This window comes from Procambarus clarkii, chromosome 26, assembly GCF_040958095.1.
Source record: "Procambarus clarkii isolate CNS0578487 chromosome 26, FALCON_Pclarkii_2.0, whole genome shotgun sequence".
Classification (NCBI taxonomy): domain Eukaryota; kingdom Metazoa; phylum Arthropoda; class Malacostraca; order Decapoda; family Cambaridae; genus Procambarus; species Procambarus clarkii.
The window spans coordinates 20,655,250-20,672,035 of record NC_091175.1 but is presented as its reverse complement, the minus strand read 5'-3'; the positions used below and the strand labels follow the sequence as shown (position 1 = coordinate 20,672,035).

General features: G+C 40.9%; 1 protein-coding gene across 6 annotated transcripts in view; it reads right to left on the bottom strand.

Moving 5' to 3' along the window:
- Positions 1-4,070: 4,070 nt before the first annotated feature.
- The window catches only part of lic (dual specificity mitogen-activated protein kinase kinase lic), a 54,002-nt gene continuing 41,286 nt past the window's right edge, over positions 4,071-16,786 (bottom strand). For all 6 annotated transcript variants that reach the window (XM_069331947.1, XM_069331951.1, XM_069331948.1 and 3 more), the window contains exons 6-8: positions 11,867-12,046; positions 11,486-11,703; positions 4,071-5,849 (exon numbers count right to left, since the gene is read on the bottom strand). In XM_069331947.1, coding sequence (XP_069188048.1) covers positions 5,714-5,849; positions 11,486-11,703; positions 11,867-12,046 — 534 coding nt within the window. In that variant the 3' untranslated portion in view covers positions 4,071-5,713. The remainder of the gene's footprint in view (positions 5,850-11,485; positions 11,704-11,866; positions 12,047-16,786) is intronic.

The following is a 16,786-nucleotide window of genomic DNA, read 5'->3' as shown; positions in this document are numbered from 1 at the left end:
TTCATTATTATTACAGTATTACCATTAGAATTATTATAATATAAAGTAAATAATGTAAGTGCATGGGTAACATGCAGGAGTAAGTTCACACTACGGACAATCCTTCCCGACTTCACAAAAATCGCACAGTTGATTTAACAGACTGCCCAGCTTTTCACATCAAAGGAACCTAGCGAATAAAATAAAAAAACCTCTATTATGAAAACAGTAACACCCATTCATACCAGGGAGATTGTTTAGTAAGAGAAAGGAGAAAAGAAAAGAATTGCAAGAAATGTACGAACTGTACTATCAATTCGGTCAAATGCTAAACAGGACACATATAATGAGGCACCCTTATCAGAACAACAGATATTAAAACTAACACATCCATAAATACTAACTAACACATCCATAAATACAACATCTTCCTTATTTCCCAATATACAACATATCAAAATATGCAAAACATATGAAGTCTTCTTTAAGACTGGACTCATTAATGAGGAAAATGCAATGTTTGCAGCTTTACCTGAAACCCACACTAAGACTATTATGACAGTGAAATATGGATACTAGAGTGCAATCTTTTCAGGTGTGACAGGAACCACTGGCTACAGGGTGTGGTCAGCCTGTACATCAAAGACACACTCCTCTGCACAGAGCTGCTAAACACCACAAATGATGTGGTGGAAGTGCTGATAACCAAAACAGTCATTCTAAATGTGGTGATTGTCCTTGTATATAAATCACCTGATGCAAATCCTCAGTAGTGTAAAGACCAACGTATGAAAATAGAATACTGCTTAGAAAACCTCACAAACCCTGCCCCAAACATCATTTTGCTTGGCGATTTGAACTTAAGGCATCTAAAATGTTAAAAAGTATTTGCCATCCAATGTGGCAAATACTGTTATAGCAGAGAGAATTCCAAGCAGCAGTCTGAATGAATGGTTACGCACAAATGACCTCTTGCAGATGTGTGACAGATTTGCTTTAAGACCAACAAATAGCAGAATAAACTAGAAAATACTGTACACTGACCATATTTTTACAAACAACGATGAACTGATTAGAGACGATGATTACAAGTACATGTTACAAAGATCACAACATAATTGAAGTTCAAACTAAATTGCAGATGTACTGTACAGTACACAGACTTTGCAAAAGCTTTTGACAAATGTGACCATGATGTTATGGGCATAAAATGCAAAGTGTAATTAAACAAAAGGGAGTGTAATTAAAATGAATTACAGGCAATGTAGGGGGATTGATCTTTAACTTCCTAACAAACACAAACAACAGTGTAATAGCCAACAAAGTGAAATCAGGATCGTCCACTGTGATACGTGCAGTTCCCCCAAGAAACCGTACGGCTCTGGTAATTTTTCTTATCCTTATATCAGACACAGATAAGGATACAAACTATAGTACTATATCATCATTTGCAAGTGCCACTTGGATTTCCTGGCAAGTGGACAATATACAGGACACAGAAAACCTCTAATCTGATGTTAACCAGGTCTTTCAATTGGCCACAGATACAGGTGTAATATGATGTTGTTTAATGAAGAAAAGTTCCAGCTCCTGTGCTATTGAAAAAATAGAAAAAACTGTAACCACATTATAAAATGCAGTCAATCACACAATAGACTGAAAAAGCAATGTGAAAGATCTAAGAGTAATCATTTTAGAAGAACTTACCTTTAAAGAACACCATAAAGTAGCAGTCACGACTGCAAGAAAAATTATATGTTGGATAACGAGAACTTTTCAAACAAGGGATGCCATACCAATGATGATACTTTTCAAGACACTAGTGCTCTCTAGGGTGGAATATTGTTGTACATTAACATCCCCATTCATTGCTGGAGAAATTGCTGACCTAGAGAGCATGCAAAGAACCTTTGCAGCTAGAAACAACTCTATAAAACATTAAATTATTGGGACCAATTACAAGTTCTAAATCTGTATTCTCTAAAGCATGCAAGAGAGATACATAATAATCTAGTGGAAATGTGGCAAGAATATTATGCAAGTAATTATCATAAGAAAGCACCAAGCCAAGGAGACTATGTAGCAAGCAAGAATATTAAATAACAATGTTTTATTCAGCCCTTCCTCAGGCCTAAGTGATTGTACCGAGTGGATTTCCTCCCTTGTGAAGCCACCTAAATACTGTACTTATTTATATATTTGTGATGCTCTGAAGGCTTATTACCCCCTGTACTGCACACCAGTTTCATATGACAACTTCGTGGATGGATGGATGGATAAATAGATAGATAGATAGATAGATAGATAGATAGATAGATAGATAGATAGATAGATAGATAAGATAGAGATATACACACACACACCAGCGTTCAGGAACCTGTGTAAGGAATCATTCAGAATCTTGTACACCACATATGTAAGACCAACCCTGGAGTATGCTGCTCCAGCATGGAGCCCGTACCTTGTCAAGCACAAGACGAAGCTGGAAAAAGTCCAAAGGTATGCCCCTAGACTAGTCCCAGAACTAAGAGGCATGAGTTACGAGGAAAGGCTGTGGGAAATGCACCTTACGACACTGGAAGACAGAAGAGTAAGGGGAGACATGATCACAACTTACAAAATCTTCAGAGGAATCGACCGGGTAAACAAGCATAAACTATTCAACACTGGTGGGACGCAAACAAGGGGACACAGGTGGAAACTGAGTACCCACATGAGCCACAGAGACGTTAGAAGGAACTTTTTCAGTGTCAGAGTAGTTAACGGATGGAATGCATTAGGCAGTGATGTGGTGGAGGCTGACTCCATACACAGTTTCAAATGTAGATATGACAGAGCTCAGTAGGCTCAGGAATCTGTACACCAGTTGAGAGGCGGGACCAAAGAGCCAAAGTTCAACCCCCGCACGCACAAATAGGCGAGTACACACACACACACATACATACATACATACAAGGAAAGGCTAAAGGAGCTGACCTCACATCCCTGGAAAACAGAAGAGTAAGGGGAGACATGATAACCACCTACAAAATTCTCAAGGGAATTGACAGGGTGGACAAAGACAAACTCTTCAGCACGGGTGGGACACGAACAAGGGGACACAGGTGGAAACTTAGTACCCAGATGAGCCACAGAGACGTTAGAAAGAATTTTTTCAGTGTCAGAGTAGTTAATAAATGGAATGCATTAGGCAGTGATGTGGTGGAGGCTGACTCCATACACAGTTTCAAATATAGATATGATAGAGCCCAGTAGGCTCAGGAATCTGTACACCAGTTGATTGACAGTTGAGAGGCGGGACCAAAGAGCCAAAGCTCAACCCCCGCAAGCACAATTAGGCGAGTACAATTAGGTGAGTACATACATACATACATATAAAAAATTGCTATGCTCAACAATTTTCATTTCAAATATAAGGCTCCAAAAAAAGTCAATTGGAAAACTGGCAAGTGAGCCTTTGTCCTAAATAGATTATTCTCAAAGTATAACCATATTAGTACATATCCAGGCTTTAAAATAGACCAAGTCTCTGGTACACTTGTTTTCTTTGACATGCCACTTCTGGGTAGTGGCCAAGGATTACCTTTAATGTCAAATTCTAGTAGATACTCAAGCCAGAATTTCACATTTTAAGTGTTTGAGGATGTAATACACTGGCTTGACCTGGACTGGCCTAAGCAAGAATATGAAGTACAAAAACACTAACTACGTAGTGTACTACAAAGGACTACGAATCTGCTTTTGATTCACAAAGCAGAGCATTTTGAAGCGATTACCATAATGGTACATAACCCTGAAGACAGGTTGGAAGCAGGGAGGGTAGGGGAAAGAGAGAGGAGAGATAAGGAAGATGTTAGGTTTCTTGAATATCTTATTTTACCAATGTACATTTTAAGTGGTTATTAAAAAAAAAAAAAAATCCTACGTAATCAACAAATTAAGAGTACTGTATTTCTGTAATGCACCAATTATGTTTCGAGTAAGAGATTGTCACTGACGTGGTATACCTTACATATACCGTATACAGCATCTAATATGCCAGCATATGATACAAACAGCATTATGAAATACTCGCAAAAATAAAATACTAATAATACTAAAATATTTATTCATAAATGTTATTACTTTTATAATTACAATCATACAACTGTCAGTGGATATAGTCAAAGGTCTATGAAAAAATGGCTAATATATATAATAAATAAAAACTTTTCAAGCAATTTAAACAAAAAATAAAGGGTTAAGCCAACATGGCTATATAGTACTAAATAAAAACTTAAGCAATAACATATCTCACTATATTAATATTATGATATATTCTTGAATTCAGATGGTAACTATACCTCTATCTAATAGTGGTACAGTAAGACTTTTAACTTGTGATCGATTCTAGGGGATATAATGTGCAGTATTGGAGATTTGTTTTCATGTTAACCAGTTATAAAAATGGCCTCCAGGGAATGCACTGTTCAATTTCAAAAGGAAGCTAAGTTTCCTGTTAAATGTTCCAAGTCACTATGATGACACTGACAAGATATCACACACAAATCAAGGAAAAATAATGGCTACCAGAGGGCTACACGACCCGACTTCAACAAGAAGTTTACTGTTGTAATCATACCTGTACCGAGTGGGAACTAATGGTTGAAGGCGACCGACGTTACATGGTAAACAGTATGTAACGTTGGCTGCTTTCAACCAATGGTGCCTACTGGGTAATGGCAAGCTTTGTATCAAAATGATGAGACATTCTCAAGATATTACACATACCTTGGAAGAAAAATAAATAAACCTGACAAAACCGTAAGGTATTCCTACTGAGGATATCTAAAATGATGTAATACTTAGAGTTAAGACAAGAGACAAGGCTGAACATTTACACAGAGGATGGCACTACTCACACACCACTAAGTCAAACATTATGTCACATAACAATGGCATTTCAATAAAACAAAAATGACAGTGTAATACTGAACAAAAATAATGGATACTCAATGATAATAAAAAAATACTAATAAAGCCAAATGATAATACTTAACACGGAGATGACTACCAACAATATATATCATCTAAAGAATTCAAAAGCTAATTTATAATTTTTAAAGTGGTCAAAATGGCCAACAGGAGTTCACAATGATGCATCTTTGTACTGTACACAATATAACATAATTCTAAGGGGCACACAGGCCAATTTCCAAAAACATTCCATAAACAGTTTTAAGATACTTGGAAGGAGAGAAAGAACAAGAAAAAAAGCTGGTGAAAACTACCCGGATACTGAAATTTAAACCGAGACTACTGAGAACCTGCCCTGGCATCTGGACGTGTTTGTGTAGGTTGTGAAGAAAATTTAGGAGTTACTCATCACAATATTGCTCGAGATCACACTACAACATGCATTTGAAGGATATTTAGAACAGTAGTCAAAAAGCTTCTTTATCATGTAGTCTAAAAACTATTTACATGGGGACAGCACAACTTCAACAAACCACCAAAAATGGTGGAATCACCAGGGCATTCAGTCCCTCAAGACTTACTCTAAAACATATTACAATAAACTCTAGTAACCTATAAAAGGATATTTGTACACTGAAACAGTACACAAAACACATGAGGATTCTTTCTCACACGTCTATTCATTAAAATTTTCATTAAATAAAAAGAATTCTTTATGTATCTTATAATACATTAGTAACATATAAAAAAAAGCAAACTAATCTAGAATAAGTTGATGTCACTGTTGTGTTGGAGGTAAATTTTCATTGATAAAGGCTGCAAATGCATCATTAGTAGAGTTCGCATGTGCCATTATGAAGGGGTGTTCTTGAAGACGCATGTAATTTGGTCGCTGTTTGTAATCTTTGACCAAGCTGTAACAAAATATAAAATATAACATAAACAAACAAATTAGTGTATTCAAATTAAATTCATTTAGCATTTGTTATTTTCTACATTAAAATATGTAACCCCAAGTGATAAAAGATCCTGTCTAACTTGAGCTATGATAACAGAACAAGACCTCGGGCAACATTCAGCAGTTACCTTCCCCTGACAGTTATTTAAATCTTCATGTAATTTTGACCATAAACTCATGAGCTAATTGAGAATATCATTAGAAGATGAATGAATTAAATGTAACTGATAAAGGTAAATGTTAAGGAAAATGAAGATATTCCCTTGCTGTCTGTAAAAGCTTTATAACATTATACGTAAGAAAAGTAGAGCGTGTTAATTTAAACACTGCACTGGCCATAACGCCTTAAGGCCCTTGATCAGTGATGTGCTTAGCACCTTAAGGCGTTTTTGGGTAAAGTGAAAGATTCAAAACTCTTGTGGGTACACGAAGTTCGCATCCTGTGCCTCAGGACTCCCGTAGACAGACGCCATCTTCAAAAAAATCATGTGCATCTGTACTGGCAGTGAGTCAGTACTGAGAGAGCAACAAAGGCTGGTGCATGCAGCAGCAGCTCACAGCATCACTTTATGATGAATAAAATAGGTAACTGCAGCCAATTTGCATTGATAATGTCATAGATGATCCTGACTGTGATGAAGACTGTACAATGTTTAGATATCAGTGAAAACAATGATAGTTGTGATACTCACAGCATGAGGTAGAGAGGCACAGTACCCAGCCATTTTTCTACATCTATGCATCATGATAATACCTCATGCCCCTTTACAGTATAAGTAGTCTTGTGGAAATGGATTCATATTCGGAATTTTGTGACAGGAATGTGATGATGATAATAGCAGTTCTGTGGCTAAGTAAGTAATTATCAAAAAGAAGGCACCAAACCGGGAAGGCTATGTAGCACCATCAAATGTGCGGGATAATCAGAGGGCGCTAAATATCACCAAGGATGCCATTACGAGAACACAAACGCACAAGGCGAACGATATCAAAAGTATCCAAGTCACCAAGAATACTATCGAGACACAAGCGACCACGGAGGACGGTCGGAAAACACGACACACGCTCGTCCCGGAAGTCAGGACATTCAGCAAGGATATGCACGACCATAAGAGGGACAATGCAACTAGGACAATAAGGAGCAGGGCGGCGCTCCATCAAGTGACCATGAGTTAAGCGAGTATGGCCAATACGCAACCTCGCCAGAGCCGTTTCCCATCGCCGGTTACGGTGGTAAGAGGACGGCCACGAGGACACAACTTTTAAGAGAACGCAGTTTGTTACCAGTAACAGACGACCAACAAGCCTGCCAACGGGTAAGGATGGAGGAATGGATAACCCGGGTAAAAGTCAGAATAAGGAATACCCTTACGAGAAATGGGACAAGAGCGGACAGCTTCCCTGGCGGCAGCATCCGCACGCTCATTTAAAGAGACACCAATATGGCTGGGAACCCAACAAAACTCAACCGACTTAAATTTACTGTGAACAAGAAACAGCCAATGCTGGATCTCGACAACTACTGGATGAACCGGATTAAAGGACCCGAGAGCCATGAGGGCATTACGAGAGTCAACAACAACTACAAAGGAAGATTGACAACGAGAGAGCAGGAGACTAAGAGCATAGAGAATAGCATAAAGCTCCGCTGTGAAGATGCTAGTCTCTTGAGATAAGAGACATAAGTGTGATCAGGAAAAACAACAGAGTAGCCAACACTGTCCGCAGACTTAGACCCATCAGTGAAGACGGAAATGGAATGGAAGTGAGAAGAAAAGTGCTCAAGGAAAAGGCGTTTTAGAACCGTAGGAGGGGGTAAAGGCTTTAGGGACGCGGGTCAAGGATGTACAAAACTGCGGAAGAGGGACTCTCCACGGGGGCAAAGAAGGAACAACACGAGGAGAAATATTAGAAATACGAACGGAAAGAGAATCCTGTAAGCGAGATAACCGGACAGAAAGAGGGTGGTGGTGGTGAAGAGGAACAGGAACCGCAGGAGGGGTAAAAGTTAAACAACGACAGTGGTGAGAGGAAGGATGTTGCAAGGACCGTGCAAGATAGCGAAGACAGTAATGATCACAGCGGTCTTGGAGAGATAGGAAGCCAGTGTCAACATACAAGCTGAGGACGGGAGTTGAACGAAAGTCGAACGAAAGGTACCAGAACTGAGGCGCAACCCAGTATGGCGCAAAGCCTCCAAGGAGGCTTCGGCAGGTCCGGCAGGTTCCAAGTCCGGCACTTCTTTGAAAGAGTGCCGGACCAACCGGGCTGTGGTGGTTATGTGGGCCTGCGGGCCGCTCCAAACAACAGCCTAGTGGACCAAACTCTCACAAGTCAAGCCTGGCCTCAGGCCGGGCTTGGGGAGTAGAACTCCCAGAACCCCATCAACCAGGTAAATCATCAAGACGGCGAAGAGTAGAAGGAGAAGCAGACGAGTAAGCAGGGCAACCATAATCGAGCTTAGACAGGATGAGAGAGGAATGTAAAGCAAGGAGTGCGCGCCTATCCGCTCCCCAAGAAGTAGTGACGAAGAATGACCCATTTCTGAGTAAAAGTCATGGCATAAGTTTTAGTAGTAGAGAACTTGAAACCATGATCGGTGGCCCAAGACGACACGGCATCAATCGCAAGTTGAAGCTGGTGTTGAAGGAGGCGAATCATCACCCGACAGCAAAGGGTAAGATCATCGACAGAGAGAGCAGAGAAGACGCCTGAAGGAAGAGAGGAAAGAAGACCATTGAGGGCAACCAGAAAAATAGTGCTCAGAATACTACCCTGGGGCACACCTTCGTATTGCTGAAAAGAGGCAGAGAGTGCGGTACCAAGCCTCACCAGAAAGGAACGACGAGAGAGGAAGCTGCAGAGAAAGAGAGAGAGATGACCACGAAGGCCAAAAGAATGAAGCTGGGATAGAATATGATATCGTCAAGTAGTGTCGTTAGCCTTTTCCAGGTCAAAAAGGACAGCAACAACGGAGGTCTTCGCAGCAAAAGCAGTACAAATATAGACCTCCAAGTTCACCAGGACATCTGTTATGCTGCGGCACTTGCAGAAACCAAATTGAGAAGGGGAGAGGTGGTGATGGTTTTCCAGGAACCACATCAGACGACCGTTAACCATACGTTCAAAGAGTTGCAGACACAACTTGTAAGGGCAATAGGGCGAAAGTCCTTAGGGGATATTCCCAGAGACCCTGGTTTGCGAACAGGGAGGACAACGGCATCGAGCCATTGCTTGATGCTATTGTCGACTCCACCACTCCAAGACGACTCCAAGATCCGCTTATACAGACTCGGTAAATACCGAGACGTGCACGGAGGGAGATGGCGAAGCATCTCATAAGGAACGCCATCAGAGCCCACTGCCATAGAACCACAGAGGGCCAGGGCAGAACGAAGTTCAGAGAGAGAGAGAAGGGATCGTTATAGGGAAGTCGAAGACGAGTGCAGAAATCTAAAGGACAAGATTCAAGGACAGGTTTACGAAGAAGGAAAGATTGGGGAAGATGAAGACCAGAGCTAACAGAAGAAAAGTGGAAACCCAGTTCGGTAGCGACCTGCAATGGGTCCGCCACAAGAGTACCACGGAGGTGAAGGACAGGTGAAACATCGGGAACGAACTTACCCGCTATCTTGCGGATACGCTTCCAGATCTGTGGCAGAGGAGTTTCGGACGTAATGGTGGAAACATAAGATGCCCGACATTACGTTTAGGCGTACAGATGGCCCTACGGTCCACTGCACTCGCCTTCCGAAAGAAAAGAAAAGAATCGGCTGTCTGCCTACGCCGGTGTCTCTTCCAGGCTGCACGCTTACAGCAGACAGCCCGAGCACAGTCTGCATTTCGCCAGGGAATGCACTTCCGTGGACCCCGAGAGGAAGAGCGAGGAATAGAGCGGAGGGCAGCGTCGCAGACAGTGTCATGAAAAAGGAGGAGAGCGAGGGAGAGGCAGAAGGGAGAGGTCAGAGAGAGCAGCACTGAGGGTAAATAGGTTCCAGTCTGCTTTAGCAAACTGCCACCTAGGAAGAAGAGGGGAGGGTGAAAAGAGAAAAAGGTAACAAGGATGGGAAAATGGTCACTGCCATGGAGGTCATCAAGAACCTGCCATGTGAAATCAAAGTAAAGAGAAGACGAGCAAAGAGAAATATAGAGACAGGAAAGGGTGCGAGTCCGAGAGTCCAAATGCGAGGGCTCACCAGAATTCAGAAGAGACAGGGAAGAAGAGCGGATAAACGGCTCAAGAAGGCGACCTTGGGTATTGGTCAGAACATCCCCCCAAAGGGAATGACGACAATTGAAATCACCCAGCAGGAGCACAGGCCCCGGCAATGGGTCTAGTAGGTGTTTCAGATCAGGAAGAGAAAGCGGGACACTCAGAGGGGGGTGGGGGGAGAGAAAGAAAGAAAGAAAGAAAGAGAGAGAGATTATATATATATATATATATATATATATATATATATATATAAATATATATATATATATATATATATGGAACAAACGGTGTACCATTTCCCCTCAAAGATACGAGCAGCAGAGCAATGGCGAGGCGAAGGAAAAAGTAAGGGGACAAAGGAAACATCAGAGCGAATCATGAGAGCAGAAAAGTTGGGAAATACAGTACTCCTAGACTGCCTTTTTTACTGCTACTTTATTTATCAACAACATAGCTTCCCCTCCTGCATATTAATCCAGCCCCATATGAAACCACTAAGTCAGTGGATACCACCAACTTGCCTAAACTACTAAACTAAAAATGAATATAGGAACTCAAGATGACCAAAAATAACTGGCCCCACTAAAAATCTTCCAAGCCAACAATTTTATCTTCATAAAATGATAGCACTCATTTGTGGTATCCCCTACAATTGCACAAATATAAAAAAATCAATGATAAACACTACAAAACCCAACAGTGACCCACAATTATGTAATATTAAACACGTACATACCCCACATGCAAAATCACGTTTGAAACAAAGAGCCAGCACGTCTCCTAAACTAATTTTCCTAATTTATAGCTTTGGCAAAAATCCAGCAATGAATGTAATGAAACATCTCTTTCTGGTGGACTCCCTCTGCATCTGCCCAAGTTGCCCACCTGGAGTCCACTAAACCCAGGAACAGCACCAGGTTCTTTCCAATCACGAGTCCCTAATGAAGAACATTTCCAAAATCTGGCCCCATCAATAGAGGTAAGGCGAGTCTGAGGATACTAGACTAGCCTCCACCGGGTTCGATCCCTGGTGGAGGCGGAAACAATTGGACAGTTTCTTTCACCCTGATGCCCCAGTTCACCAGCAGTAAATAGGTACCTGGGAGTTAGACAGCTGCTACAGGCTGCTTCCCGGGGGATGTGTAACAAAAAGGCCTGGTCGAGGACCGGGCTGCGGGGATGCTAAGCCCCAAAATCATCTCAAGATGACCAAGATACACCTTTAAAGCTTAAAACCGATTCACATTTTCCAGATATTATTTGGACACAAGTGAAGAAACTAAATATTAAAATTTTCATAAAATTAAAAGATATCCTTTCTGGGAACAGCTAATTATTTAAGAATATAGTGACTGAATACACAAGATAATTTTCCTTACACTTGCTCTATGAAGTTGTCAAAGTTTGAAGAGAAAACTCCAGCAGGAAGGCGAGGGGGAGCGTCCATTACAACTTGCTTTAGTTGATCAAATGGTGTACCCCAAGACTTGTATGGGAATTTGCCTGTGGCTATTTCAACAATAGATATTCCAAGAGACCATACATCTGAACGAATATCATAGCTTGATGGAACACCTTGAGGGTCTATTCGTTCTGGCTGTGAAGATAATTTTAAATATGTACTTTTACATATGTCTTTCTTGTTTGATAATTAAAATAAAATACTATATTGATACAAAATGTTTCACTACTTATAATACTTGATAAGACCACTGAAAGCTACAGAACAGTCACTTGTGCTCATGTGCTACAATACTTACAGCCATGTAAGGTTTGCAACCAGCTTGCACTGTCTTCGCAACCGAGTCTACCAAGTAACCTGAGATCCCAAAATCACACATCTTAACTTCCCCACGTCTATTGATAAGAATATTGGATGGCTTCACATCACGATGGATAACTTTCAGTTCAGTGTGCAGATAGTGTAGGGCACTTACTACCTGTGGGATGAAATAATTTAAGTACTGTAAATGGTTAAACACAGCATCAACTGATTACTAATGACAATTGAAGGTATTGTGTCACGTCTTCCTTTTTAAATTATTCATCTTATTTAGGACAGTTTTCACGAAATACAGTAGCATTAAATGTGGAAATGAAAGCATATATTGGCACTGCTTAAAATCTGTACTCAATACTTACAAATAACTAAGACTATTAGAAAGCATATCAAAGTATATAAAGAAAAATGTAGATCTTAAGTTTAATGTCTAGTCATCAAAAGAATTAAAAATTATGTGATGCCGAGATATTATTTACAATTCCCAAGGGAAATAATTGTGTTACCAGGCTTCTCCCAGCTTATGTCGGCTCACAACATTACACCACTTACACTAAACGTTGCAACAAATTAACACATGTACAAAAATGTTGAAAGTAGATACCAATCATGTGCAGCAACAGTGTAGAAGTAATACGACTAGCCAGCATAGCCAGCAGAGGGAATTAAAACATAATAATAATAGATTAGTGTAAAGTGTAATGAAACAACTTTTCAAGTGCTTCCTCAGATGCTATATGAGCCAGAAATCACCTGGAACACAAGGAGAATGTCACTATGCTGGTCTCTTATGACTGAACCCCACACCTTTCCCTCCCCAAATCTTATAAGAATCTTTCAAAATGACTATCAGAGATAAAAGCCAGGTAAAGGAGATAATGGAAACTAAATTTGCCCCCAATGGACCAGTACGTCTGAATGTGTAGCAGTAGTAGTACCCGCAACTCCCTTGCAAGTACTAATTGGTGTAACTAGCTACCTTTAATAACTACACTATGTTAGTGTCAGCAACCTACTAGTTGCCAGAATAATTGGAAGTGTTCTAGAAAGAATTAGACAAGTTCCTACAGCAAGAGCACAACCAACCACATTGTAGTGGATATGTGGACCTGCAGGCTGCTCCAACCAACAGTCATTTTGATCAAGTTATCACAAAACAAGCCAGGCCTTTAGTCAGGGTTGGAAAGAATTCTTAGAATCAGCTCCAGGCATTTAATAGGACTGGACAGGGGTGGTTTCTACTTTTTAAACTTAGCCCACTCAAATATATTTGGTAATATGTGTACATGAAAGTGGGAAAGGGAGAATCCAAGGGACTGTTCAGAAAGTATTGAGTAACTTCATTGAACAGTTTTATTGTCGAGCTGCAGCCCCTTTGGTACTCTGAGCCAGCTCCCCACATTGAAGGAAAAATAAAATGTAGAGTGAAATGAACTAACCCTTTCTGAGCAGTGCTGCACAGCTTACAATCGTATGGTCACGAAGGACTTGACACTTATGCAGGCTCCAGCGACCTCTATACCCCTTGAGACGAGTACCTTTTGAATCTTATTCCCCCCTCCAGGGGACACAATGAAGAGAATTTCCTCAATCTATCACAAAACAAAATATTCTCCATGAGCCCTTCAATTTACTAAAAACTCACTCCTAACAAACCTTAGTTATGAAAAATGCCCCAACTGACAGCATACAGCATCATGTAATCAGGTCAGGCCTGTCAGTAAACTTCACTTTACTCCTAGTCTAACCAAGCACTTGCTCGAGTAACAGAACATTTAACATCGAGGAACCCTTAAAGTACAGAACATAGGGAGCAGCCGAGGTGCTGCCCAGAAATTGGCACTTCCTTTTCTCACAGCTTTTTAACCCACATTAGTAGCTCTGCATACCATTTTTCCCTCTACACTGACAACAATCCACTTGTTTAAAGACCGGAGCTTGCCCATGGAAACAGTAGCTCACAGCAGAGATAGGGCCAGAGGAATCAATGGAAAGTTGACACTATAGACAGCTTACCCAGCATCATGCCAGGAGAGAGCAGAGACATGGTAGAACAAGGATATAGTATCCACATGATTTCAGGACCTAGATGAGGCTATACCTTCCTCATTAAATTTTTGGCTCTGCTAAACCCGAAGGTGTTAAAATGTCGGCGACTTATTAAATTATATTCAGGAGGGTACCAAGCAAATGACTGTAAATATGACTCCAGTTATTGATCTCAAATTCAACCATTAGAACCATCGAGCAGGTAAATCAGGGGTCTATAAATCAAGTGGATACTTGGAAGCACCGAGACCTAAAACTACAAAGATAAGGCAGGAAGCTTACATTCCCACTTCCATATTTCCACCAAAAAAGACATCAAATAGAAGCAGCCTCCTTCTACTACAGGACTCATATTTTGCAAAAGGATTGGCAATACAGTATGGGGTTCTTCAAATAAAAAAAAAAAAAAAATCATTGTTTGCCAGTCAGGACGAAGCCGGAATTGGATACTGCACACAGGCAGTAGTAGAGGTGGGTTCAACTTGGAGGAAAGGTCCTTGTCCTGTAACAGGAATAACTGAAATGAATTGACCAACTTTAAATAGCGTGACAAACTGGACCTAAAGCAAAGCCGCAGAGACATCACACTGGCACGGTGTGGGTTACCTGGTTGATGGGGTTCTGGGAGTTCGTCTAGGGTGTGGTGATAATCTTCCACATTATATTACATTTCTAATATCTATGCTGAAAATCAGCCAGGTGACAAGCTAGACGGTAATCTAAACTAATAAGATTTAACTGCCAGATTATATATGGGTACAACTCAAATTTTCCACACATGCAATTAACAACCCTAGAATCCCATGGTTTAAATGACCTGCCACCACACACAAATGTTTCAGGTTAAATTAAAAATATAATATCAAACTGAACACACACACATTGTGGCTATAAGTGATTGAGGGAACTTTCCAATATGATTAATATATACAGAACCCCTATTCTAAATAAGTGACAGTAAACCAATTTGGGAGATAGAGGTTTTAAGACGCAGTAATGTGTATAATGTTGGAGACTTTAACCTAGAGGAAATAGATTGAGCATTATAAACAGGTGTATATAACTCAGAAGCAGAAGAATTCCTCGAAGTGATTAAAGATTGCTTTCCGAGTTTGTTACCAAGTCAACTAGAAACGATAATATTCCGGATTTGGTTCTAGTGTAACACTGTAAAAGTGTTTGGTTTAGGTTAATACATACATAGAGTACATGAGTCACAGACAAGGATCTGAGAGGCGCCAGTTGTCTGCCTGAGATCTCACACCTCTACCGTTAATGACCCCAAGTGACCTGAGGTCAGATCATGATAATTTCACCTTGCTTCCGCTAAGCGTATAATTGGAGCCGGGTAGCCTTCAAACATGCCGACGTTTAAGGAGTGGCTTGGTAGTGCCGGAGGCTATCTACTTGTGGGCGGAGTTAGCTACTAGGTTCCCCAATATAAACTCGGAGAGCTATCCAGCAGAGAGCATTGACAGACAGAACAGCATCAAGAGAAGAGCAGAGAGAGAAGACAGCCCTACCAGGGAGGCTGTCGGCCGGCAGGGCGGGAGTCTCTGTCAACTACAGGCCCCCCCCCCCTCTCTATTCAACTTAGACTCAGTCCTCGGTGAGTGAACATTAAGGTGACTTGGTCGTGTTTACATATGTTGTGTGATGATCCGGGGCAGTCAAGTTGTAGGGTTCTCGAATTCTTGGATGATGACTCACTTTGCATATTAAACTGGAACATTTTAATTGAATTGCTAAATTATGATACTTCATGTGAAATATAATTATGAATTTATTATTTAAATTGTGTTTAACTTTGTTCCCTAGAGATTTTGAGTTGAGGTGAGAAAGCCTCTGTAGTTACTGGTTTCATGGTTTAGAATGAGTACATGATAAAGATGGGACCATACTAATAATGATCTCATGATAACATCCTTTGAGAATTTTGTGATACAGGCAAGTTCCATTCCTTGTCTTGTATGTAATGATCATGAATGGATGGTGGCAGCATTTCGTCTTCTACTATCTACTTTCTACTCCTACTATCTACTCTTCTACTTCTACTATCTACTCTTCTACTTCTACTATCTACTCTTCTCCTTCTACCTATCTACACCTCTCCCTCCACCCCTCTCTAAACTCTCACTTTCAACTAATGACCCTCCCACCTCTCTACCTCTCACCCCCAAACCCTCACTAATTACTTCACTTTTCATTTCTTTCCTTTCGTTTCCTCATATACGTTTTGTGGCAATGATTCTGTATTCTGGAGTTCTCTCTAGAGTTTCGGGTAACTGATCAAGTGACGGCGCCTTGTAGTCTTAGCACCTAGGTAGTCAAATACCTAGGTTACAAGGTGTTGAACGAGAGAGGTTGCCTTAGGAACTCCGGAGGTGCTCTAGAATAGTTAGCTAACTGGGGACGGGATAACGGACTAGAGAGAGCTGTTTCCCCCGGCCTCGTTAGTTAACTGGGGGGTGGAATAATGGACAAGATAGAGCTATTTCCCCCACCCCCCGTTACAATGATGGCAGCGGTGTTGAACAATGTTGTAGGTAGATGGTGTTCTTTTAACATTGTTCAGTCCCACGTGTCTTTTTGCCGCTCAGGCGCTATCAGGGAGATCTTGACAGGTGTTTTACTTTCGCGATTTAGCGAGCTTTTTTCAGGTTAGGAGATTGTGATTCTCTGGTGTTGTGTTTAGTGATTTTGTGAGTTTTGTGGTGTTCAGGGAATGTTCACCAGAACTTGCGTGTGTAGTGATTTATGTTAGTTATAAGATTTGGCGATATGGGAACTTAGCGGTGGTGGTAGTGCAGGTCAGCTGAGTGTGACAGGTGACCTCGCATGTCCCACGGGG